Source organism: Anarhichas minor, unplaced genomic scaffold (assembly GCF_050575085.1).
Source record: "Anarhichas minor isolate MPS153535 unplaced genomic scaffold, ASM5057508v1 ptg000028l, whole genome shotgun sequence".
Classification (NCBI taxonomy): domain Eukaryota; kingdom Metazoa; phylum Chordata; class Actinopteri; order Perciformes; family Anarhichadidae; genus Anarhichas; species Anarhichas minor.
This window is the reverse complement of record NW_027466474.1, coordinates 12219330-12245860: the sequence shown is the minus strand read 5'-3', so window position 1 is coordinate 12245860 and position 26531 is coordinate 12219330. Positions and strand designations below refer to the sequence as shown.

Sequence of the window (26531 nt, the reverse complement as noted above, 5' to 3'; positions counted from 1 at the left end):
CAAAAGGTTACAACCTCTTTCACTGGAGCCACCATCAAAGAAATGCTAGCTGGCCAGAGATTAGATTGTTATTTTCTTAATGTAGTTCTCATACTCGACACAAAGTAATCCTGTCTATTGCGTTAGTTAAGTTTTTACAGTTATGTCCCTATGCTCTTCCGTTCATATTGGACCGTATTGTTTATGTATAGAGAACTTCGTTTGTGTTGTGTGTCAGGAGGTTCACATCGATACTCATTACTTTCATATCTGGCGTTGGAACTTTTCTGGACTTTTACTGTGAAGTCTGAGGTCAAAGTGCAAACGGAAGTGTAGTTCCCCAGTTCATCCATGAATCCCATTGGTTCTCTTTCCCAGCAGTCGCTTCCTGTCTCACATTTGGAAACGCCCACGGCGTGACCTCATCAGAAGCTCGCGCATTCTCAAGTTGACATGGCGGGGACAACATCAGTTTCCGAGCAAACACCCAAATCGTCGCCACCACCAGCGTTTGTGCCATTTGACTTCTCTCGGCCCCCGGTCATTGAAGGCTTCACCCCTTTGCCGAGAGCCAAAGATGAGACCTTTAAAGAGAAGTTTCTTAGAAAAACAAAGGAGAACCCATTCGTCCCAATAGGTGAGTTATACAAGCGGGGCAGCGTGAAAGCTGCTGAAAAGTTACACGAGTACCGCACAGAGGCAGTAGGGTTAGTTACATCTAGTCGTTTACTCTAAAGTCTGTTCAAATCGATGCTGTCTGATTAACGTCAGCGTTTAAATCTCCACCACACTCAACTGCTAACTGCTTAAATACATTAGCTAGCTACCTTACTGCATGTTTGTCACTACCAAAACAACGTGTTGTCGTCATCCCTCGTGGATGACGTGCTTACATTTTAAGATGAAGGAAGTCGTGTTAATATAGTTTCTGCGTAGTTTGACTCTTAATGTGAAAAACCGGAAGAGCCGCGTTGCCCTTGGTATAAATGGTTTCAAGGTTCAGGCAAAATAACCCAAAAATAAATAAATAATGCTCGGGACTACAATATTTCTAAATGGTTTCAAAACGGCTGACAGTGAAATCTGTGGATAAATATATTCCTTAAGTTGTATTTAATTTCTATTCTTTGAGTTTCTCAAAACTAAACGGTACATTTATCTCCGTCGTATTGTGTGTGGTGGATATCTAAAATACCATCAGAAACTAACAAAGCTATGCATTACCAGATACACTACTAGGATAAGGGCGTAAACGTTTCCCCCTCTGATTTTGGTGAACTTACCTTTTTAATGTTGGGCCTTGACCTCTATTAATGCGACACTGTCTAAGTGGTATCCTTTATTTATTTACTGCATTCAAGTGTGTGGATGTACTAACTGGGGTGTGATTGTTTATGACATTAGATTACCTTGTTCTCGGTCACAGTCGACCTGTCCAGTACCGGGGCATCGTTCTCCTACATCCTGTCTGTAAGCTGTGTTCTGCTTTGTGTTCTACAGGTTGTTTGGGAACAGCAGGAGCGCTGATTTATGGTCTCCGTGCCTTCAATCAAGGGAAAACCAGACAGTCCCAGATGTTGATGAGGGGACGTATCTTTGCTCAAGGCTTCACTGTATTTGCCATTATTGTCGGTGTCTTTACCACCGTGAAAACCAAGCAATGAAGACGGAGCGATCACACACCTCTGCACCCGCCCATCCAACTCACGACCAGACCAGATCCAACCTGGGATTGGACTGATATTTACTACGTGAATGAACTGAATAATGCATTATGTTTCCAACATTGTTCAGATGCCAACACTATTTATTGTTGTTCAAACGTGGTGAAGTGTTCATGGTGATAAAACATTTAGCTTCAGGCTAATCAGCACTATGGAAGAACAAAATAGAATCGGCTCCTTACCAGACCAGGTAAGGAGCTGGATTTGACTTTAATTGTGCGACAACAGCATTTGAGTGAGATGCTGATGCATATAAACGATATGCTTCTTGCTTTTCTGGAAGGTTTTGATTTCAAATGTTCCCAGGTAGTGTTACTGAAATGATGAACATGACACCTGGCTGATTAAAAAATGTAATCTGAAGCTGGTGTCCTGTGTGTGTATTTGAGATCAATGTATCACTGCGCAGCTGGAAACTTGTTCCTGCTTCTCGTGTCTGTTTAACACTTGAATGCTTAAAATTGAGGGTAAATGGCTCAAATGCCAATTTCACAGGAGCATGGCCTTCAGCGATGTACCTACGGATGGATGTTTGCACCGGGCCACACAATATTTGATCTCCTCGCACACAAACTAGGATTGAAGGGATCATAGAGCAGTTAGATGGCATCAATGTTAGCTAGGAAACATGTAAGGACACATTCATTTAGGTGATCATACTCTACTGATTTTATTTTCCAGTTCCCTTTTAACATTCACTTGTTTCTTTATTCATAATGTCCAAATAGGCAACATGTGAAACAATGTGCAGGCATTACTGTTGAAATTGACACCTTAGTGATTACTGTAAAAAAAACAACTAAAACATATTGGTTTAACACAGAAAGGGTGCATAAAACTTCTGCTGAGAAATTCAGTGAAATGAGAAATCGCACAAATATTAATCGTGTTAACTCTGAAAATTTAGATCTTTGGTTGCTAATTAATTTTTTTGCTGAGATCTTGTCTAATTGAAGAAGAAATCCATCTCGAACTGGAGTAAGAGCTACGTCTAAAAAGGCCACAAGCTTATGCATTTGAAAGAGAAAAATATGCTCGCAATGTTAAATAGGGGTACAATACAACAAATGTGAACTAAGACTGTGTTGATTCTACATTGATGAGAGGCATAAGTGGTTACAATCTAATAAGCATAGTAGTGCTTAAGTGTTTGACATTGACCAAAATGCTAATTTATAAAACAACTATAAAATGTGCATCCAAAATTATTGGCAGAGGCATGCAAGAAAACTGACCTAATGACAATTTATAAGATAAAAGGGAAGGAAAATGTTGAACTTACAGTAACAATATTTTCTTAAATATAGCAGTGATAAAACTGACCAGCCAAAGGATGTAACAATAGAGCAGTCCTTCATCTTCTCACAAGAAAGTGGGATTAAGTATATTATTTCAATATATATATTAGGCATCAAGAAAGGCGGGAAGTTTTCAAAGATTATAAACATACCAGGGAATTTATGGAAAAGGGCATACAAACTCTTCTGATGCATTGTGAGGTTAAAGCTCAAAAGGCAATGATTCTAGAACAACATTGTTCCTCTAGCGGACTAGAGGTGTCTGTTTGAGAGAAATGAGGACAGAACGCATACGAGAAACATCCTTTGCTTGTTTGTTGGTTTTCGGATTAAAGTCACAGAGACGGGCTACTCTCTCCCATTCGGATCCTGGACTGTCGCCGTTGCCCTCTGCCAGGATATCCTCCTCTGACGCTCTACAGGTGGGGGGAGGGGGAGACATGAATGAGCTGGAATAATAGAGGGATTTCACAACAGATTCCAGCAAAACCATCAGAGCCAAACATGGTGCTCTGCCACAAAGTCCAGTCACATGAACAGCACCATGCTCAACAACTTCATGCATTTCTTTACACCAATCATTCCCTTTGTTGGAGACGTAATTATTATTATTACCTATAGCCTATGTAACAATCAAATGTATATAAAAGAAATAAAGCAAACAGGTAGTTTTAGTGTGTGGGCATGCATCAGGTGAAAATCAACTAATTCCTGGGGTAGGACATCCAACATTAAAAAGCATAAGAATTCTAAACCTACACAAAGCCTATAACATCAGAGTTAGGCTGTTTGTAGAAAGCCTTGTCAGCAATCCTAGTACGCAGGCAAGAAAGCAGGAAAAAGAAGAAGAAAGGAGAACAGTTTCAGTGTCAACACAACAAGCAGAGAACGGTTAGGGCCGGCATTAGAAGGGTTATGTAAGCGACAGAGAAACAGTTCTAATGAGATGGAAATAAAAGGTTTAAAATGGACTTAGACTGACTTCTGCATTATTGTAGTTCAAGTGCAAGCTTAGGATGGCGGGGAATTTCAGGCAACTACTGACTGACTGCTTTGGTGCTTAGGCTATATAGTGTGGAAGAAAACTGTTGACATTTGCTCTCTGCTGTTTGCATTCCTTCTAGCTAGCCAGCTTCCTGTTTTGTTTTTCCAGGCATGCTAACTGGACACACTAGTCTGATATGTCATCAGAGAGTTGTCTCTCAGCGCATTCACACACACACACACACACACACACACACGGGGGAAGAAACTGGCCAAAACTAGAGCCACAGATGCAGAGTAATACCGTGCCAGACTTGGACAGAGTCTGTAGGAAAGTGTGAGAGAAGAACGGGGTTAGCTCGGTCCAGGAAAGGAAAGACTACAACGTGTTTGTAAGCATAACGTACAACACTGACTGTGCAACCTGACTAAAATAGAATCTATTAAGTAGAAGAAATAAGCAATAAACAAATTACACACATAGTGCATCTGACTTGACATGCACAGAAATATCTAAAAATTCAAATTGGGAGAAGTAATAATCTTCCAATAAAACACTCGATCTGTTCACCTGAATAGAATGTGTTGAGTGTAGTGATTACAAACCAACTGTCGCCGCTCTGCACATTAACCGGGGCCATGTCAAGACACTAACCTGTTGTTGACCTTGTTCTTCTCCATCTGCTCATTTTGATGTACTTGCCAGTCCTCCAGCTCCTTTTTGGCCTTGTTTCTCCACTCGGCCTCTGCTGCCTTGGATGCCAAGTCTTGTTAGGGAGCAACAGCAGAGGACAACATAGTCAGAGTCCTCAAATGAGGAAAAGAGCTGACGTATGATTAGGTCTAACTGTGACACAGGGTAGATGTGCTGCACCATTCGTCTTACAGGTGAACTGCAATACGCTGCATAACAAAACCACACAATCACAGGGACTCATTACAGCTACAAAGAGCATTACACAGTAATTCACTCACCTAACGCCTCAAGGCGTGTCTTCTGCTCCTCCCTCCACTTGCGCAAACTCTCTGGCTCTTGCCTCTGAATATCCACCTGGGCGATAGCTGCATAGTTGTCTGTTGGGCCATTGGACTCCTTTTGGAGGACATAAACCATTTTACTCCATTATAATAAAAAATCAGCAACGTGATCAAATACAAAGTAGATGTAAAAGTACATGATAACAGGAAGGAATGCTAGAGAAAATAAAATCAGTAAACAAAATGATTTGATGGTGTTCAGAATAAAACCGTGCGCACAAAGAGATAAACGTCACGCATAATTAAATATAGAATCAGACTAAAGATGAATGCTTACCTGAAACATTTCCCCATTCACAGCGGCAAGCTCATCTTCGAAACCGTCTGACATTGTTAAAAAGAGATACAAAGTTGACTGTTAGTATGGACTTCTCGGAGTTAGCTACCCTTCTCATCACCTGAGTGAACTTATTGTTCTTACTGTTGTTCTTAAGATAAAGGTTACAGCTCACATCAGAGCGCAGAAATGCAGCAGCACCTGTTTGTTGACGTTTTGTGCGCAGCTTTGTCAGTTAACAGGACAGGTTTTACAGGTTAACATGTAGCCAACATGCTTTAACACTAGCTCAGTTTAATAGCTATGTAACGTTACTATACTTGCTTGGTCGTAATCAGTGTTAAGTTAGTTTTGTCATAGTTTTGACATATAAATATATGTGTTACGTTACAACGTCAAACGGATGAATGAACGTTTACTAACGTAGCTGTTACGTCAGTTACGCTAGCTAAGCTATAACTGGCTAACTTTTAAATTATAAATGAGCTGACAGTATCAGCTAGTGATGCTATTGTTATCGTATAGGAACTGCTAACTTTACCTAAGTAACTTTACGAACGCTACCAGTCCATAGTAACGTTACCGGGTAGGAACATTAGCTAGCTCGTTAGCTCGCTAGTCGAAGGTGACGTTAGCGTTAGCTCAGTCGTAAACTTGCCGTAGTTGGACTGTGTCGGCTCCGGCGGAGACGTCTGCTCGTCGTCCGCTCCTTCCAGCGCCCCGAACCCTTCGCCGTCGTTCTCTATCCCCGCTATCTCGCTCTCCGTTTGAGCCAGGAAAGCTGCGGCTGGGTCCTCTTCAGTCGTGTGTGCGCCGTTGTCAGCCATCTTTCACAAAAGTGTTTACAAGTTTAACTGAGCTTGGGTAGGTTTAGCTAGCTAGCTAACGTCAAAGCCCCCAAAATTAGGCCACCAGTTTTGCAACGCCAACACAAACTAAATATTTTACTCGAATATCAGCTATTTAAAGTCACGTTAGACTACTGCAAGCAACAGGGCGAACAAATCAATCGTCTGAAATAAACAATCGAAGCTTCGACTTCAGGCCCTCACTGATGATTCATGATTTCTTCACTTGTTCTCTGTGATGATGGAGCAGGGCAGCACCCCGAGGGGACCGGCTCCTTTTTAACGCGATTTGTCTCCATCTGCTGGCCATCTGCTGCATGTCTGTAGTCTGCCTGAGATTAATTTGATCAAAAGAAGTATTGAAGAACACAAATCCATTACCTAAACCAATTTAATTTATTTTTACAACTTAGCTACCTTAAAGTTGTTCTTACCAATTGCCTATGCCTATTCCAAATGATTTATCCATTACCTAAAGAATATTAGAATACTATTATCAATCCATCCAATCATGGTGACCTGTCCAGGGTGTACCCTGCCTTCGCCCAATATCAGCAGGGATCGACTCCAGCCCGGAACAGGCAGCCAGGCTATAGAGTGATATAGTTATAACTTAAAACCTTTTTTATAAAGTATGCCTTTTCAGAAAGTGGTACCCAGCATTTGTGCAACGAGGCTGGTATAGGTGAGGTGGAGCGAATACATTTTGTACTATTTATGGGTTAAATGCAGAAGTTACATTTCATATATATGTACCTAATGTATAGGTACATATACTATAATAACATTTAATTTAATTTGTTTTAAAAGCTTATTATACTGTATGTAAAATATGAATCTTCAAAGTAACAGTAGCTATAGCTGTCAGATAAAAGTAGAAGATTAAAACAAACAGGTAGGTAAATGAGATACGCACATGTTTTGTTGTTGTTTTGTTTACCCTATAAGAGCTATTTTGTCTGATCAGTAGTTGGTTGCACACACCTGTGACTGGGAGAACTGAGGATTTTCTGTTTAAGAGCCCAGTTATTGTTAAACAATTTCACATTTGTTTGCTTATATTGCGCAATGATGTATTGTTGACTTTATTTATTTTTAAGTGGCATTAAAAGTCATTGTGAGTGACATGGATTAGCGTTGGTTTTCGCAGCCGACATGTCTGCAAGGCACGGCCTCTCCTGGTTTACAGCCCGGCTATGAAACGAAGCAGCGGCCCATGTGACTTCTGACGTTTCAGGCGAGTCCTACTAAAAAGAATGTGAGGGAATGATCCTGCTGCTCACCAAGGGATCCACGGAGGCTTCCTGACGTCTGCTTTAAGGAAGTCCGAAAGTTTGCCTTCTTACCGATTGACTTTTTATTTTTTTCATCCGGTAGACGTGATGTTTGGCGAAAACAACGAGGGACAAGAGGTGAGCTAATTAATTTGTCCAAACATTTGAATGCATTCCTTCGCGCGTGCGCGTGCGTGTGTGAAGTTACTTTTTAAAAGCAACTTTTTTCCCCCAGCCTTAAGTTTTTGCATGGAGCTGTGTTGCTCCCATTTGTTCAGTTTATGGCTTCGTCTATCCGCTCTGAACCCGCATCGGTCTGTAGCGGTGCAAACTACTTTGTTGGAGCCAGTTTTCGTGTTTCCGTCCTGCCAACTTGACTCCTGTCGTGCATGTAAAGGGTTTATTTCAAGGTCTGCCCTGTGATCTTCAGTCTGGGATTAAGCCGTCGCAAAAGATTTCCTTGGACACACTGAATTCATTTTAAAGTAAGCCATATGAGCTCATAATTGCGTCGCCTGTGAGAAAGAAGCGTCTAAGTTGGTGTATTTGAGGGTAGTAGCCTATACAGCACTTTACATTTAAAAAGTACAAGTTTCGATAGAAATATTACGGTGACACCATCGATTATAAATAGCAATACCATAAGCAGGGACACCGTCCCTTGAATGAGCGCCACAGGCATTACCAGCATGTTTATGGGCTGAGGCTGTTGATTTATCCTCTGGCTTAATATAGAGAATGATGTTTAATTAACTGAAATGCATCCAGTTTCATGGCGTTGTATCACTTACTGTCTTATGTTCTGCTCAAAACAACGAAATAATCAATTTGCTGTGTGCTGTTATCACAGTTAAATCTACTTCCATCACCTGTTGCTGCTATTTCCATTTATTGTTCCAAGCCGTCTGTCTTATAATTCATTTTCTTGTCTTTTAGGCTTCTCTGTTGGAGGTATAATATGAGAAAAATGACAGTAAACTAATCCAAGTTGTGGTTATTAAGACTGTTTATGCGAGCTAGAAAGTGCATTTCTCCTAAAAGTATATGTATTTAATGTGCAGGTTTTGTGGCTGGGGTATTTGGGTACTTAGCTGGTTGTTTGTTATAGTATATTAAGGACCATAGTGAGATTTCCTTTCTGTTTTCTGTTCTATGAGCCCTGTTTGAGTTTTTTCTATCGTGAGCTTCTCTTTTGCTTTAAGAACTTTAAGATGTTAAAATATAATTGCAGGTCTGCCAGCACTGTCCTTCATGCCCTCCGTAAGGAATGCTGAATTCCACAAGCTTTGCTTCAATTGTGGTCGTCTGCTGCTTCTCAAGTACACTTTAAAAAAAACAAACATCCATTGACTTTGATGTTAAGGCTTTTGCCAGAATATAGGGGTAGCTGACGTTACCTCTCTCCGTCCTCCTCTACCCCCTCCCTCCCTCACTCTCTGTGACTCATGTGGGTGTTGGGCTGAAATAGTTTGGTGTAGTTTTACATTCCTTATATAGCCTCTGAGGAGTGAGGAAAGGCTAGTGCTCGCCTGTGTCACAGACGGCGGCGGGGGTAGGGTTTGCCAACAGAGAGAATCTGCTTGCCCTAGCTTACTGACTCTTAAAAGTTCTCCCAGGGTTGGGCTGTCGGCCAGCCCTTGAGGACAAGGTGGGTTTGCATGGTGGCATCTTGGGAAGCTAGCTGTGTGTCACAAAGAGCGATGACACCTGGTGGGGTTTAGGAGGAGGAGGAGGAGGAGGAGCAAGAGTGTGTTAGGTGTGCAGGTACAGAGGTCAGTACAGCCGTAACTCTTGCCAGTGACATAGCCCAAGTTGCCTTTGGGTTCTAAAATTACCAGGTTATTTAGTGACTTGCTGTTCTATTTCAGTCATCAGTTCTGGCGATTGTTCACACTGTTTTCATGGTTTGACAAATCATGTAAAATATTCAAAAATGTCAGGACAAGTTTGTATGTTGTGGGCCAATGTTTCATGATAGTTAAGTTCACTTTAAATGGTTGAGTTGTTCTTTGAATGCAATGAGCTGGCTGCATTCTGAAAGAAGGAAGATGAGGGCTAAACGCTGCTGCTGTTGTTGTTGTCCAGTAGAATTGTGATGTTATTTGTATTGTTGTATACATTCTACATCCCGAGTCAGCCTCCTATATGAATGCCCACCTGAGATGCATCCACCTTTTAGTCTGTATGTTGATTCATGTAGGAACATTGTGTCCCAGTGTCAGATCTGGTGTGGTATCGTCTTGTAAGATACGTAAAAGTTAAATTGATTATTTCTACCAAAAGGCACATTTAAATAATTTTTGTAACATTGTTATTCTTAAAACAGAACTTTTCCAAGATGAACCATTATAGACTTGAAAGAAAGCTAAGCTAAGCTGCTTGGATGAAGCAGAAAAAGACATATATCCCCGTCTTTCTGACTAATTAAAAAACTTTTTTCTCCTTTCTCTTCTCCAAGGCTATGAGCGTTTACTCTGTAACCCTCAGCGGCCCAGCGCCTTGGGGCTTCAGGCTGCAGGGTGGCAAGGACTTCAGCATGCCGCTCACCGTGTCAAGGGTAAGAAACTGTTTGTTATTGGAGGCCGCTTGTGTCTGCGTCTGCGCACATTGATGACTTTGCACTCTTCTTGACGATTTACATCTGAGGATCATCCTGTAAAGTCATTTTTGTCCCTCAAAGCTTCCATATAAAAGCCCGTTCACAAGTTTTTGTTAATGTTCCGTCGTCTTGGTCTCCACACAATGACCCCACCTGAGCATATGCATGTCGTGTTTTGCAAAGGACTTTGTCAGCAGACTGTGGCGTTCATTTTCATGTCACTCACACTTGTGTATGTACCAACCCAAATCCAGTCGGTCTTAACATGCAGTATCTTTTGGATTAATGGCATTAATTGGACATGCTGTTGTTGGTTTCGCAGTGCTTTGCACTCTCCATGTTAGGTCACCACCGCCTCACTGAATGCATCTTAAATACTTAATAAACTACTGTTGCTATTGAAGAGAGCAGCAACCACTTTCCAGCCCTTATATGTGCAGTGTTGCTTTGCCTGACAAACACACAGACTCGCACTTGCAGCCACACGCACACACACACGCACGCACACACACACACACATGCGCACACACAAAATCATTCCAACGTTGCTGCCAGCTATTGCGCACACAGATATGACATTCATTCCCCACTGACGTTGTTACATTGCTACCTTAGAGGCTGGGATGATCTATAAATGTTAGACTGATTTACATTCATTAAATCATCAATTATGTTCAATATTTGCAGGTTCCTATTTTCGAGATGATTGGGAGTTAATAGGCAATTATATGTGGGTCAGGCCTCACAAGGTCACTCCACATAGTCTTTCAAACACTTTCAGTTCTTTGTCACTGCCAGAAAGTCACAGTTGTATTATAGCATTAACATGAAAAGCTGTGAACAAATGATGCACTATGTTATGTTTGCTTCGTTAAGTATGGCCTGAAGAGTCGACTGTGTGTGTCGTAACTGGCATCGCATCGAGGTGTGTGTAGAGCTGACGTAATCCTGTGGTGAGGGAAGGAGTTATCACCAGCCTTGTTAGAACATGTCTCGCATCTGCTCTGCTCTCTGGCAGGCATCGCAGTCAGAAACACAATGTTCCCCTTGGATCCATGACAAGAAATGTTTTCTTCTACCCATAAAAGAACAAACAGAGTTTTGACGAATTGCCCAAAACAAAAACAGGGACTTCTGGTGGGGGTATAGGAGTTGACTCAGTCATTTCAGTGTAGACTGGCAGGGCGTACTGTCTGGTGACTGTCAGCGGGTGTGGCTGTAGTTGAATGATCTTGACTAATCGGCCAGTGCAGGAGGCCAGTTTTTCTGCAATCCATGGACATTACACACGCTGATTGTTTTTATTTTTTTATCCTCGCTGACACGCATCGCTTACATTTTCTGTATTGCAAAGTCTTTCACGGTCAGTATTTTTTAGACCAAGGTTTGTCTAAGCAGCTTGTGTGTGAAATTGATAATGGCTCCCTTTCTGAAAAACAAAACAAAAACCAGTACAGCGAAGATTGTAGCCTTAACGACTGGTCAGTGGCTCATGTCTTTGGCTTGTTCCAGCAGTCCACCAGGCTGCAGGGTACAGGAGGTATAACGATGTTACAGGTTGTCTCTGTTTACATCTGTGGAACTGTTGGCTCTCCTTGCGTTTGTCATAAAAGACTGGACAGTGAATCACACGGTCGCAGAGGACGAAAACTGCCCAACCAGGGGACGTAAACCTCAAAGATATACAGCATCCCTTAGTAACAGGAAGAAAAGGCAGGTCGCTCACTTGGCTTGGAAGAATTTAATGGGTGGTCTTTCTTTACTGGTCTGTAGCAGATGCGATCCGAATCGCAACCCAGACAGTCGGTTAAAAGAGATTACACAATGAAGAAGATGTTGAGTGACGGGACAAAAGGCTCATTAAATACGCTTTGATTGTGGAAAAGTGATAACTCCTGATGGATCAATGCGTTCAAGTGCTTTTTGTGAAGATTAGATGACAGTTAGTGCTGTTGAGAGCTGATTCATTTATAGCTTATGGTCATTTAGGTACTTTGAGTTTGGTCTTACCGTGGCAGATTATCACATCATCAATAGCTTCATGTTTAATCATGCAGCCTGTTTTTGTTGTACTGTAAATGGAGATTCTAATCATCTATGCATTGATTTGGAAAGTCGTGGGTCTGGACTGGTAACCCCCTTTGTGTGTGTGTGTGTGTGTGTGTGTGTGAGTGAGTTGGTATATAGGTTTCCATGCTCTATGAATACTTGTTTCCTTCCTCGTCTGTCTGCGAGCCTGGAAAGCTATGCTTTCTCAGCATTCCTGGGATTTTAGTTTCGTATCCCCCCTGTCGCTGGCAGCAGACAATCCTCTTGTCTCCTTCTGTGTCTGATATGTTTTCCACGCTGACTTTTCTCGTGCATATGATGGACTCCTCCAATACATTTCCAGTGAGATCAGAGGGAAAGAGACCATGCCAAGACAAAGTGTTGAACGTCACGGTGAAAGGAAAAAAAACAGTTTGACTGTAGCATAATATGTATACACCCATTTATCATCTGGAAAAATATGTACATAACTTTTATTTGACTCTCTTGTAGTATTAATAACCCACTTTCTGTTTTCTTAGCCTTGCGTTAGAAGATGTAAAAAAACCAACAGTGAAATCAGAACAGAGTGCTCTTGACCCTTCACCATCCCGTTAAGGAAAAACAAAAGACAAAGACCAAATATGAGAAAGCAATGTCTTTCTCTGTTGGTATAATTATCATATCATTGTATCCCTTTCACTGTGATAGCATCCCAGCCTGGGATGAAAACTGAACTGAAATTTCTATAAGGGTTGGAAATGTAATTATTATTACATTTATTATTGGTATTTAAAGGGATAGTCGAGCAGTTTAGCATTTTACTTCCATAAAGGTTTGAGATGTGGGAGAGACTGATCGAAAAATGGTAAAATATGACTTAAGTCCCTAGTATGGGTCAAGATCCAAAAACACTGGATCCTACATTTCCCATATTGCAGCTCGATGGCGCCTTCTTCTCCAGCTGTAACAGACTTTCTGTTGATAAATTTGCAGCCTCCAAACCCAAGCTCAGATAACCCCGATGATGTCATCATTCTCGCTGAAGGCCAAAGGACTGGCGCCTGACAGCCGACTCATATTCTGGGTAAAATGTCCAGTCAGCCCTCAACACACGAGCATCTCTTCCAATGAAAACTGACTTCTGAAACATCTTCTTCATTCTTTTTGTTTGATCCTGCCTCCAGAAACGGCATACTCTGTCTTTACCCTTTTCTACACAACCCATGTGGCAACTTTTTTCCCCCTTGAATTTCTCTAGTCTAGACCATGAGAGGTCTAAGGTATACTTAAGTCAAATTACATCTCTCTCCACATGTCTGCCCCAAGATCCTTAATTCAAAAGGAGAGGCCTAAACTTTAGGAGGCGAGATGTCATCGTAACACCGTTTCAATTGTGTCTGCCCTAATCTAAGGCAGCCCTAACTCCTCTGAGGATTTTCACTAGATATCTGTCCCACATCTCGTACCATCCCAATTCCATAAACATGATGATACCATAACCGAGCCTCCTGAGCACCATCTGGTTTCTGTCTACAAACAAAAGCCACAACGCTAAAATCAAATGTTCGGAGGAAATTGTAGATGATGTCAAGTCATCCCTCCACCACTACAGCTGGATGTGTCAGAGTCTTTTATTGCTGTTTCTCTGTGTGTGTGTGTGTGGTAGACCATCTGTTGCTTTATCACTTGTATACTCTTTAAACACTCTCCCTTTCTCATACACGTACACACTCTGGGAAGAGAGGCCTTGTTAGAGGGGTGAATTAATAATTCAGTACTTGCTGATGGATCGCCCACGGGGGGCATTTCTTGTGTCATTCGTTGGAGGTGAATGTGTTGTGATCGGTGCAGTGGCGTTTTAAGGTGACTTACTGCTAGGTGTTCCACTGCAGCCGTTTCAGTGGGACCACATACTTGCAGGTTTGGTTTTCCATTTCTCAGAGGGATATTTATGGCCTTGCATCAGCTGTGCTGTGCGAGTGATGTAAGGACAGACTGTCTCTCGGCCCCCAAATAGCCGTGGAAAGAATAAAAGTTAGCCGGTGCAGAGTTACACGGCCAGTATATCTGCAGTTGTAGATAAACTTTAGTACAGTTCAAGCAAAAAACGAGAGCGGGTATGAGGCTCTGACTGACCATGTCAAGGGGAGCACTTCAAAGGTGTTGTATTTTGAGAAGTTGGCTCATGCTTTGAAATTCGATAGCCGACCAAAACAGCCCCACTGCTGTGCTCTGCCAAAAAGCCTTGAAACGGGCTACCAACCATGAGGCTAACCCCCGTGTTTGCGAATAACTTCAGTTGCACAGACATCATGCCGTTGGTGTGAATTCAGCTGCAATCATATTTGCACGAAAATAATTTATGGCCGGATGAGTCGTTTGTTACTTGTGTCAAAGGAATCGGCCAAATCAAGAGCCATCTTTGTGCTATCGCTGCGCCATGACGTTATCATCCATCATGTTGCATCCCTGGTTGCTGTAAGGTAGAGTGCAGTGCGTTGCCTTCAGGAACATGTTTTCCACCGTCCTTCGTCATATTGACAAACTGCTGGAGGGGTGTAGGGTTTCCGTACGCCCCCCCCCCCCCTACCATCCGAAGGTCTGAGCGCAGCAACTTTAACTGCTGCCTTCTCAAGTGAGGGAGCAGCTGCACACTGAACCTGAGCCAGGAGCACAGGTGTCTGTGTCCATCAGTAACTCAGCTCACACAGACTCGCATGCACGTACAAACACAACCTACAATCTGTAGGACTCTTCTTTTTAACCTCCTTTGTCTCACCTTTTACATTTAGACGTCAGCTTTTTTTTTGGGGGTAAATGTTCGATGGTGGTATGTCATTTTTGAGAACATTCAGATGGGTAACAAGTAGAATGCAAAACCAGCATAAAATGAGTAAGGGGTTGGGCCACCACAGGCCTCCAGAGCAGCTTCAGTGCTCCTTGGTGTTGTTGGGAACGTAGAGGAGCGTGTTTGGTTTATCAGCATCTAAGAAACTAAATTCTTGACATCAATAGAAATATTAATGTCAGTAACAATTATTAATGATTATTAATAACAACGGGGCACCACCCTGCGAACAGGGACCAATAACCAAACAATAAAACTAAGTCTCATAATTAGCGTTCACTCATAATGTCAATAGTCTGAGTACTATTACACATTCAGAGTGAAAGTGAAGGTTTAAGTTCGAGCACAGGCCACTACATCCAGTTATTATTACACACGTATGCACAAGTAATCACAGACGACTGCTCTTTAAAATATAACAGAGTTTATTAAATCAAAACAATAAATGATCAAATCAAGTACTATCAAAATCAACAAACACTATCATACAATTATATATCTAATACCTAAAGTCAAATGAATAAAGTGGGGTAAGGATATGTGTATCAATATATGCACATGTAGGTGTGTGTGTGTGTGTGTGTGTGTGTGTGTGTGTGTGTGTGTGTAAAGAAAGGGTGAGGGGGGGGGAGCCTACTCAACAGTGATGGTGGTTAATCTCAATAGGGCGTGTGAGCCTACAGGCCAAGATGGTGAGTCTAGAGACCGGCGACCAAAATGGCGGAGAGGTGGCTGCTAGAACCACGTGGGACGGTGTACCATGTGGGTAGGGGTCAGAGATTAAGTAATCACGAGTCTGAGAGGTTCACCCAAAATCAGTAGCTCTAACTACGTGTGTATGCGGGTTAGTAGAGAGAGAGAGAGAGAGAGAGAGAAAATCGAGCTCTGCGCAGTAGTGAGGCAGTGAGGAACAGCACGCTTTTGCGGTGATAGTTGCGGTTCTAGATCTCACTCGCAGAGCCGATTTAAAGAGGAGAGAATAAAACCAAAAACAAAATAAAAGAATCCCCAAAACAAACAGATCTTTATCACGGCGGTGAGATGCGAGTATTGCTCTCTTATCACCCCGAAACTCGGTCGGCGAGACGAGGCTCCGCCACCGTGGTTTTGGTCTTTGAAATGATAAAATCACAACCTCCACATCCACTAGCAGCGATGGATCTAATGCAAACAGTTATAGCAGGAAATACACAGTATAACGGGACTCCGTGGTCCGCGATGCTTGCGCAATAACACGTTATAACACGACCGTAACTTAACGTAACAAGATACAGGAATAACAACGACATAACGAATAGGCTAAATTAAGCTAATGCTAAGCTAAGCTAAGCTAGGCCCAGATACCAGTAACTCTTACTTGTAGAAGCTTTGTTCGGTGGGGTACGTTTCCCGTGGTGGGGATCACTCGGTCCTCGAGTAGCCGCTGGCTCTCGGTGGCGCGGCCTCGGGGCTGGCTGGCGCAGACTCGGCCTCCTCGCTGCAGAGAGGGGCTTTTTAACTTCGGCTGAGGGACGAGGTTTGGGTCGTCCTTCCCGGAAATCTTCGGCGAGGAACGATTGTTACCTTCTGCCGGCGGTGTGTACACAAAAGGGTGGGAGAACGGGGCATAGAAGTTATCCGTTCTCGCACTACAGGATCCAAAACTCAAAATAAAACACAGTCTGTAGGTTCGACCAGCGAAGGTGACATGTGACCTGATAGGGTTTGATGAGGGCGCGGCTCCTCGTGAATCTTCTTGTTGCCAGGACGAGGTCCGGAGGGAAGAGAGCGAATGGCGTTTCCTGCTCGCTTATAAACCAGGTCTCGAACAGTGGGGGGCCATTTCTTGGCCAATGAGGGGCCAGGATCAAGTTTTGGCTGTGCTGGGAGGTGTAGTCATTCATCTTGGAGTTTCCATCAGACGTTGTATGACAGGACGGAGCATGGGTGCTTCTAGACTAGGGCCAGATCCCAACAGTGTAGAACATCCAAGTCTCTGAATCTCTACTAACTCTATTCTATTCATGTTCATCAAAACATTCTGTGACCCCTTGGGCTCTGTACGAAAACATTTGCATTCCTCATTTCATAGTTTATCTTTAGTTCTTCACCTGTCTGTGTTTCCCATGCTGTTTTTATATAAATAGAGTAACTTTTACTCTTTGCACAGACCCACATTCTCAACCTACTTCAAGGTTGGCTTGCAATTAATTTCATTGCTCAATTTGATTCCATTTCTTTTCTGAGAACATGACGCACAACGATGGTCTTTTCTGTTCATTGTCGACACTACAGGGGTATCTATTACTGCACTGGCTAGTAACATTTTAAAACCTCTTTAATTTAACAGATTTTGTTAGAATTAAACAACTACAGCTCCCTTGAGGCGTTGACAGTGCTTTTGTGGCTAAGGCTCATGGTGTTTTTGTTGTTGAACGCTAATAAAAGCTTTTGTTTTGTTAAAATGTTTCTCAAGTTTTAAAATCCAGTATAGCAGTAAAAAGGGGTCTGCGGCTCTCTGTAGTGCCAGGCTGTGCCCCTTCTTCAGAACATGTCACTGGTGTCCATGTCACAGTTGTTTTTCCTCAAGTGTACGCTGTTCAAACTCTTTCAAGTCTTCCTAAACTGGAGAAATTATTTCTCTCTAATTGCTTCCTGTGAGTGCAAATCAAAGCCAATTAAAGTGATGTTTGAACTTTGCTATAGAATAAATATAGCTTGGACTGCCCCAGCGGATTGCATTTCTTCCTTGTTTTTTTTTTTTTTAGCTTTGGCATCTTTCAAATCAAGACGGGCTTTGACTTTGTTGTCTGTGCGGGGAGCGGAGTTGTATCTCGTCGTCGGTTTACGGAGCATATTGCCTCCCTGCTCACACAAGTGTTTATGTTTAATGTTCGGAATCAAAGCGGCATGTGTGATAGCTTAGCTGAACATGGCAGAAAAGTATTGATTGAACCGCTGAGTCCTCTGAGCTTTTGATGAGCTAACATTTGCAGGGATCCATGACATCAGAGAGTAATCCTAATAGTTTGTTGTTTTTGTTTGCCAGAAATCCTGACACTCGCTTACTTATCTGATGCGGAACACTTTGAACTCCAGTTATCTGAGACCTTTACACAAGTCTCAAGTTTCATTAAGCTGCATGGGCAAGCTGACTAAGCCCTTACTAAACACGATTTGGCATCTCTGCTCTGAATATTAGTCTTCACTGTCTGCCATGTCCTCTAGAACCGCTGTGTACATGTAGAACACCATCACTACCCATATAGACTATGTCAAGTTCTTGCTGTTTGTAACAAGACTCCGGCCTTCTGCTCTGACTCAATATGTCTGGGTGAAGAGAGGATGATGTCATTGTTTTGTCAGTGACTTACCTGTCTGTCTAGATGGGTTGTTCCAGTAAATGATGTGACTATTTGTAACATATGGTCCTTGTCTGTCATGAGTTCCTTTCAGAGTCACATCTGCAGCAAATCATACACTGATGACTGATGACATCATGATGACCTATAATGCCTGTTCCCGATAGTGTTGAGTGAAATATCTCGGCCGGCTTGTCAGGGCCCAGACACACAGGCTCCCTGAGCTGATTATTAAGTGTCGTTCACAGACATTGTAGCAGAGTCGACTGAACACGTTCAGATTTCCTGGATTTTGCTTTAAACTGCTGATGCGTGTAAGATTATAGTGAAGTCAGACAATGACATTTAAGTACTTTTTCCACTCCGTTTATCAAAATGTTTTTGAGACATGACCTACCGACTGTGATAACAAAGAAAAAATGCCATCCTCGAAAAAGAACGAGATACAAGAAGGATACAAATATTGCAGAATGAGGACATGTTTTCATCCACATAACTGTCCTCTCCTGTGAAGACCTTGTACCTCTAACTTCCGCCTGGTTTCTGTTCCTGTGTTTTTTCTTTTTTCCAGCTGACCCCGGGCGGTAAGGCGGCTCAGGCTGGTGTCGGGGTAGGAGACTGGGTGGTGTCCATCAGTGACACTAATGCAGAAGACATGACCCATGTGGAGGCACAGAACAAGATCAGAGCAGCAACAGACTCCCTTACCCTCGCCCTCAGCAAGTAAGTCATATGGCAATGCGTTATGAAACGAAGAACTCCATGATCACACCCTCCATCTTATCTCGGTCAAACACATCGGCATAAAACACCACAACGTGTGAGCGTGAAAGAGGTGAAATACCATCATTTGCTTTGGTTGCGAAACATATTGGTATAAAATCACACGCACTCAAGGTTTAGTTTTAGGTTTAGACTTTGACTTCATTTTATTCATAAAAGTCCCAACCAATGCTGTCAAAAATATAATTATGAAATGAATCCTGTTTGTCTCCGTTGTCTATAAGTAGTGAGCACGATATTTCAAAAACTGTTGAAATGTGAAGAAACTTAAAACTGCTTTATTTGTTATCACTCCCTCTATAAATTATGTCCAATCTTCACATAATTGGTTCTGTCCTGTTTTCCTACAACCGTTGATGCCAAAGTCTTTTATACAAAATTCGACTTTATCATCCATCAATATGTATGTTGATGTTGATTGAAACCTCTCAACATTATCAGCTACTAACAAGAGGATTGTGAGGTACATGCTCTGAATTCTTTCTAGTTTGGTATTGCATCAATATTCTGTCCTCAAAATACAAAAGAAGCAAGATCAGGGGTCAGTAGTCTGCACTTGGCAGCAGATATGCATGCCAAATGTTGTCAGGCGGATACACTGGCCTTTGTTTGGTTGGAGCCACAAGTACCTTACTTCATGCCTCAGTTCATAATGGATCTAGAGAAAGTCTTTCTTCAGATTAAAACACTTGGTTGCTAAGTGTGTGCCAGAAAACCACCTTCTTTTTAATTTAGCTTGACTTATTTTAATTAGCACTGGATAACTAACAAAAAGGCAGCACTCATACCTGCTCACATAACTCCTGCCAGGAATTCCTTACTGATGAAGTATCTCTGTAGAGTGCAGGCCAAATGTTTCATCAGAATCTTAATTATAAGAAGACTTCCCTCCCACAAAAGGCTGGAATGTAACCATGATGAGCTTTGCCGCTGTCACGAGACTACTTATGAGTATCATAAAGTAAAGAGGTTGTGATCCCTGCTGTAACGCCGCTATTTCCACATCGAGTTCATTTAGTTGTTGCCTGCCAAGAGACTCGACTGTTGAGTTTGCTGAGAGTCAAAACAGCCACAGGTCATTTTATATGACCCTCCAGAAGAAAACAGCCAGCACATAAACTAACAGTTTGAGATGTAGAGATCATGGGGTATACAGTATTTGCTGCACATTGTTCAACATATAATTGTCTCCTCTCACGTTCATAAAACGTGGATTTCTCAGCACAGATCACTTCATCCAGTGGGTTTAAAAGTTAATGTGTTCTATTTAAAATAGGGTTATTCGTGTGGTTGTTTTTTTTAACGGGAAAGGGAGTTGGCGTTGGTATTTCTTAGTAATATATTACAGAGCTGCATTGATTAGTCTATTCAACAGGAAATTATTAGGCAACTATTTCTATAAATTATTCATCAAGTCAGTGATATCCATATGTATCTATAGTGAAAGTTAGTTGCAGTCCTAATGCAAAACGAATACTGAGCACAGATGTGATGTGTTCTGCCAAACCGCTTAAAAAACAGTAAAGGAGCAAAGATTAAACTAGTTTATCACTTTAGTTTGAATAGAATAGCTTGAGAAAGGTGAAAAGTACGACTGCGTCTTCGGACAATTGTAGGAAAAAATAATATTACTGGTCGGGGGAGGATAGTAATATTTAGAGGGAGAAAACTTGACTAGACAAAAACTCTGATATTCTCAGAGATTAAAGTGAAATTTATGAGATTATAAAATCTGAATTTTGTTGCTCTCAAAGTATTGTCACTATAGTAAGGATTGCTTCTGAGTGAGGTAAAGGTCCTGAAAGATGCATACACGTCTCTTTCATATTAAAACACACTGTGTACCAAAGTTACACATTGACGCTTTCAAAGGACTGTACCCAACTGTGACTGTCGGTGTGAAGGGGCGATAACACAGAAAAGGTACATAACATAACTGCTTGTGTTGAACCACAGATTACGGTGAATTATGTCCTTAGAGTTTGCTGGTGAGAGGGACATCTTTAATACTCTGCTTAACCTGCTGCTCCTGCCATCCGGAGATAAGAACGAATGGATGGATGGAGAGTCCGTCACAACACAACATATTTTGCACTCTGCGGCTCACGTTGCCGCAGTGTTCAGGATGGGCATCTGTGGTGTGACGAGGTTGATCCAACCTTGCAAAGTGAAGCGCTACCGTAACAAACTCCCCCACTATTACGCATTGACTTGGTTTTGTGTTCCCCATCTTTTACGATTTTTTTACCTTGTGAATTTATGATTTAATAATCTTGCAAATTTGATACTCTTTGAGAATAAATCGGCAAATTTACGAGAAAAAACAGAGAAATGAATCCCGGAAATTCTGATTTTATTTTTCTCGGAATAATGCAGGAAAGATGAATAAGAAGAGAGGGAGAGGTGGTTGGAGGTAGAGCAACACAGAGATTGTTAAACAAGGCAGATTTTGAGTTGGGGATTTGTAGAGTGTTACTACTACTGCAATCTTGTATGCAATATGTAGTTTCATAAATATTGCAGCAGGTTATTATTATGCCCAAAGATAACGAGAGTTACTGTATCTGGTAGGGGTGTTATAAAAGGTTGCAGCTCTTTGCTATCAAAGAGCTGCAATTCCTGCATTTCATACAGCCAAGAAGACACACTGCTGATGTTGCATGTTTCTTTTTTTATTCCTGCAGAAAGACGTCACGCGGAACAAACACTAAATGCCTTAAAAGGAGTGTGTGTGTGTGTGTGTGTGTGTGTGTGTGTGAAGGAGAGAGCGCAGTAGAGACATGGGTGGGGTTTTTCAGAGTTTAAAAGTAGAGGAGAATTAGAAAAGTGACCTTGTTGGCCTTTGTGGTGAGGGGGTAAGTCAAAGAAAGTGACGCCACGCTCTCTGCAGAGGGATGGATCAGTCGTTGTACTTGAGCAGGATGATGCGTCTGTCTAACAGACGTTCAGAACTCAAACTCAGACTTAGATAGTGTTATCTTAACAAGATGTCGTTAATCATCAAACATATTTTGAACCTGTGATGAGCTGATTCTACTAGGCCTGCTCCCTTGCTGTTATGGGCAGGTATGCTATGCCAAAACCCGAATGAGAATTATGTAAACTAATTTTGAACGACTTGGAACAAATCATCTTTTGTGTGTTATCATAGCAAACTTCATTACACTGAAAGCTCGCTGTAGTTATTTCTCTGCGGGTTAGAGATTTATTTTTATTCTTGTGAAGGAAGATGAAATTGAGGTGCTGAAGTGTGATATGTGTTGAGGGGTGTTGCATACCAAAAACCTGTAGCTTTGTGTGTGAAATATTGTTTAAAACGGGGCCGTGATGGCAGCAAATATTGTTTTTGCATTTTAAAACACAAGCCCATTTAATGAACCGTTCTCTCACAGGGACTGGTGCAATGCTTCGATAGGCCTGTGATAAGCCACAGGTTCACTTCACCATACTTTGTGCGGCATTCGGGGGTTTCCCTCCTCTATCTCTCATCTCCATGTGGAGGCCAGCTATTGTAAACATCTCACATTCCTCCACTACCCATGACTCCCCGGGCTGCTCTCTTCATCTCGCCTTCTCCTATTGTAAGACAAATATTGTTTTCCTGAAGCACTTCCCAGAGAAGAGCTGTTGTCAGTTTTATTTATTCGTGTCTTGGCTGAAATCCACAGTTTCTTTTATGTGGAGGGAGGAGGACAGCCGCACGGTGATGACATATGGTCTATTGTTTGGTTTAGTGCCTCATTTTGTTCAACACCAATGATCATTTGGTGTCATTTTTATGGGGAAGGTTGAGGCTTTATCCAGGGGCTTTTTATCGGAAGTGGAATCCAAAAAAAAATGGGCAATAGATTTTCAGCTTCAAAGAAAGGAGATCATGTAGCAGCTACAGGGAACTCACAAGGTCCGTATCTCAATGTCAAGGATCGGCCGAGAGGTTTGTTGAGTTTTGTCGGTGATGTGTGCAAAGTTAATTACAGTATCATGGGAGATTTTGAAATGAAATGAGGCAGGAAATGAGCTCATAGTGTGCGTATTTAGTTTCAGCACAGGTCAAATTTGGGCCAAGGAAAAAAAAAAAGAAAAACGGATTCCATGAAACGGTGACTTGATCATCTCCACATTTGTTCATCTAAGTCCAGTTTGCCAAAATGAATACAGTAAGTAGCGGTTGTCATAGACTGTCCTTATATCCCTGCTTTTAAGTGTGACTCATCAAATTGTGGGTTAAGGCGAGCTGAAGCGCTATGAACGTCACATTGATTAGTCTCCCAGAAGTGTGACACGCACAGACATGTCGGTGTGCCTTCCCTTCGCTCCTCTCACTCTCCATCTATACAGCCCTGTTGTCATCCTGTCTTCAACCCGACTCTATCAGCGTTGAGCAGGCAGTGACGAGTGCTTATTCGTTTCTCATTGTCGCAGGAAGCGCTGCCCATTGTTTTGTGTGACTGTAGCCCGAAAACAATGAGGGCTGGTTCATTCTTGCTTAACCCTGTGGGAGCTTTGTGTAGCATGCAAGCATTGGGCAGAGGATGGTAGTGGTTTATGTTTTAGTTATTTCAGGAGCCAGCAGCAATATAAAGCTAGGCGCCTACATGTTTACTGTGTTAAGATATTTTAATGAACCGTCTCCTCCAGTCAGCAAAGGCACCGCAGCAATGTGAATCCTGGGATTAGAGTAAGGAAGCGCACTACACTGTGGCATGTGCAGCATTGTGAATCTGCAGACAGTTAAAGACGAGGTGAGATGTAGTGAGGTTTTGTCGTTTATACCGCAGAGAGAAAAAAAACATTGTTTTTACAACCTGGTTCTTTTCTCGCATCATTTCTATTGCTTGTACCATCTTTGCAGTTTAGGTTAATTGTTGACATAGGGGCGTAAGGGGAGTCCGTTTGAGACGGCGTTGCAGTGGGGTCCATGGGGCATCACAAGCAGGCATTGTAAGCAAACGCGTCCAGTTTTTAACCCAATTATCCAAACCGCAGATATGAAAACAAAAGTGAACTTACAACCGAACTGTAAACATCCTGAATCCAACAGTAGGGATACTTCTTGGTTCAGTCGTACATGTGTGCTCATGCAGTTTTATGATGCATTGGATAATTATTATGGGTATTGTGAGTGCGTTCTCTTTTATTCTTGCATCTGTGAGTGGTTTAGATAAGTGGGTTAAACTGGTCCTGTTTAAAACCCGTCTGATCACTTCTTTGCAATAAAACCGTCTCAAGCAGGGTTCCTGCAACTCCCTATTTAAGCAATTAAGCTTGTTGTTAGAATGTTGTCTTAACTAATGGGAAGGATGGCCAAAACTACAACAATAAGAGCCTTTCAGTAAAAAACAAACAAAATCAAATTGAAAGCTAAAGTCACACTCTAAGCTGTTGTGTGAGTCCAGCAATTAGTCTTTGTGCAATATGAGGTGGATATTTGTATCTGTGTAATCAGACTCATTTATTATAGCCCAGGTTTTGTCATTGTAATTTAGATTTAGTAAAATGTGTAATACTAGTTTTGTTTCAAAAGTATAAGTCATCATAAGTAAATTGTTCAGGAGATTCAACATTGCCATTGTCTCAAACAAAACTTATCCTTTGGCTGAAACATTGCAGACTTGTGTGATTTATTAAATAACAAGTTTTCGTGTTTGTGAGTTTATTGTAAGTGTGTAGTAACTTTTGTCTCTTCTTTTCACAGAGCTTTCAAAGCGGGTGGAGAGCAGAAGGTAAGACTAAATCTGTCTGAAACATTGCGCTCACCTCTGCATGAACACTGGGATGCTTTGGCATGGTCTGCTACAGGACTACAGTGACATTGATTGAATTGGAAACTTCCTTTAATCATTGCTCACAATTGGCTTCAATAGTGTGTTATGTCACTTTGTGTTTAAATTCATCTGATTCACTGGAGTCACCTGTCGAGCTCTCACAGAGCCCGTGCACTGTGCATTAGCGAAGCATCACTGAGTCGCTAGATTAGTCGTTTGCTGGATGGAGTGTTGTGAATATTGCTTTTGGGGTTTTCTGTTGTTTATTTAGTGATGCCTTGCACAATCCCTGAAGCCAGTGTGTAATACTGATGCAAATAGTTTCACTATCAAATCTCTTAAGAGCTACTTGCCCAACTGATAACGGCGTGTATGGTACAATGGTGTCATGAACTGCTTTGTGCTGCACAATATTTTTAGCAAGACCGCAGGAACAAAATACTCTTCACAAAGTCACTGCTCTATTTCAGTGGGTGTTCTTTTGCAGTCTGAGCATAATGCTCGGTGAGAAATCTCATTAGTGAGACTCGTCCGTCAAATATGACAATTTCTCACTTTGAGCATTTTCCTTTTTACCAGCAGCAGCAGATTACTTTGGCCAGTCCGTGGCCGACTGCCAACACAAATAAAATGTCTGTGTTCACACTTCTTAAGCACTTCTTCCGTGCACAGAGAAAAGCCTGCAGGCTTTCACAGAGCTGATCCTTCAGCCCCGGAGTAATAATTTGCAATATAAAAAATATTGGGCTGTGCTGGAAGCTTTCTTAATATAAACCTTGGGATTGTGCAACAGCAGAAGGACCTTTTTTTCATTGTGTGTCAAAAATGTCTAACCGCATGTTGTTTGCTGTGCTGCATTGTCTCCCTCTCCCACGCCCTCGTAGGACTCACTCGTGCCGGCTTCTGTGCAGCCAAAGTACTCCTTTGCCCCCAGCACAGCCATTAACAAGATGGCGAGGCCATTTTCAGCAGGTGGTGGTAGTGCCAACTCAGGACCTGCTATTAAACCTGTGGCCTACTCTCCTAAACTTAACACCCAAAGCTCACAGGGCCGTGCCAGTATGCAGCAGCCACAGAATGGGTAGGTGGATAAATAAACACTATTCCCTTCGGAACCACAATGTGCCTAATGTGGTTTTAATGGTATTTCTGATGTCTCATTATTCTGGTTTTTACGCTAAGGAGAAAATAACTCCTTCAGGAATTCCAAACGACAGTATGTTAACAATTTACTTAAGTCTATTGCCAAATTTATGTCACAGATTTTAAGATGCATTCCAGAAAACATAAACAGTATGCTGACTCACTGCTGAGATCTGCTTAATTATTCCACTTCCTGCCAATAATGTGACAAACAAGACACCAAGCATATGATGACTTGTGTATAAACGTATGCGGTTGTTTAAGACGCCAGCAGTAATAAGCTGCCACTATAGATTGTATCATAGATGGACTCAGGCCATAGAATGACTTGGGGAGGGGGGGGGAAGGGAGGAGGTTGTCAGCTCTTGTCAAAACAAACCTTAATGATCCTGTTGGCCTTTATCGTACAGCTGAAAGCAAACGCTTCGTTAGCATAGCAGGGGATATTTAGCTGACATTTGCAATTCAAGCTGGTTCCTTCAGCTGAAAGGAATTCATCGGTTGACAAAACCTGTTTTACAGAGATTAGTGAAGGATGTGTCAATATAATCAGTCACAGTTTTATGGCCTTTTAAAATCAATTTTATTTTTTCTCTGGC

At 42.0% G+C, this 26531-nt stretch overlaps 3 protein-coding genes across 11 annotated transcripts in view; 2 read left to right on the top strand and 1 right to left on the bottom strand.

Moving 5' to 3' along the window:
- The first annotated feature begins 399 nt into the window (after window positions 1–399).
- higd2a (HIG1 hypoxia inducible domain family, member 2A) lies at window positions 400–2066 on the top strand. Its single transcript, XM_076102882.1, has 2 exons — window positions 400–616; window positions 1480–2066. The coding sequence occupies exons 1-2, from the start codon at window positions 433–435 to the stop codon at window positions 1641–1643; spliced, it is 348 nt and encodes a 115-aa protein (XP_075958997.1). The 5' UTR covers window positions 400–432; the 3' UTR covers window positions 1644–2066.
- A 282-nt stretch (window positions 2067–2348) lies between these two features.
- Window positions 2349–6411, bottom strand: cltb (clathrin, light chain B). Of its 2 annotated transcripts, XM_076102880.1 has the most exons (6): window positions 5959–6411; window positions 5301–5347; window positions 4961–5078; window positions 4641–4752; window positions 4290–4310; window positions 2349–3417 (listed from the first exon to the last, which is right to left on the bottom strand). In XM_076102880.1, the coding sequence occupies exons 1-6, from the start codon at window positions 6125–6127 to the stop codon at window positions 3246–3248; spliced, it is 639 nt and encodes a 212-aa protein (XP_075958995.1). In that variant the 5' UTR covers window positions 6128–6411; the 3' UTR covers window positions 2349–3245. The 2 variants fall into 2 exon arrangements, with proteins under 2 accessions (XP_075958995.1, XP_075958996.1); XM_076102881.1 differs by lacking the exon at window positions 4290–4310 and having other exon boundaries at window positions 5959–6404.
- Window positions 5767–26531, top strand: part of pdlim7 (PDZ and LIM domain 7) — a 34308-nt gene continuing 13543 nt past the window's right edge. The window contains exons 1-7 of one of the 8 annotated variants that reach the window (XM_076102873.1): window positions 5769–6833; window positions 7299–7385; window positions 7526–7560; window positions 9881–9979; window positions 18813–18964; window positions 24720–24747; window positions 25674–25870. In XM_076102873.1, coding sequence (XP_075958988.1) covers window positions 7531–7560; window positions 9881–9979; window positions 18813–18964; window positions 24720–24747; window positions 25674–25870 — 506 coding nt within the window. In that variant the 5' untranslated portion in view covers window positions 5769–6833; window positions 7299–7385; window positions 7526–7530. Of the gene's footprint in view, window positions 7561–7663; window positions 7908–8940; window positions 9071–9880; window positions 9980–18812; window positions 18965–24719; window positions 24748–25673; window positions 25871–26531 lie in introns of those variants that run through there. The other 7 variants (XM_076102875.1, XM_076102874.1, XM_076102879.1 and 4 more) reach the window with 7 other exon arrangements.

Coding starts and splice junctions, on each gene's coding strand:
- cltb (XM_076102880.1), bottom strand. CDS start 6,127: ATGGCTGACAACGGCGCACACACGACTGAAGAGGACCCAGCCGCAGCT. Junction 5,079..5,300: donor TGAATGGGGAAATGTTTCAG/GTAAGCATTCAT, acceptor GTCCTCCAAAAG/GAGTCCAATGGCCCAACAGA. Junction 4,311..4,640: donor AAGAACAAGGTCAACAACAG/GTTAGTGTCTTG, acceptor ACTTTCCTACAG/ACTCTGTCCAAGTCTGGCAC.
- higd2a (XM_076102882.1), top strand. CDS start 433: ATGGCGGGGACAACATCAGTTTCCGAGCAAACACCCAAATCGTCGCCA. Junction 617..1,479: donor GAACCCATTCGTCCCAATAG/GTGAGTTATACA, acceptor TGTGTTCTACAG/GTTGTTTGGGAACAGCAGGA.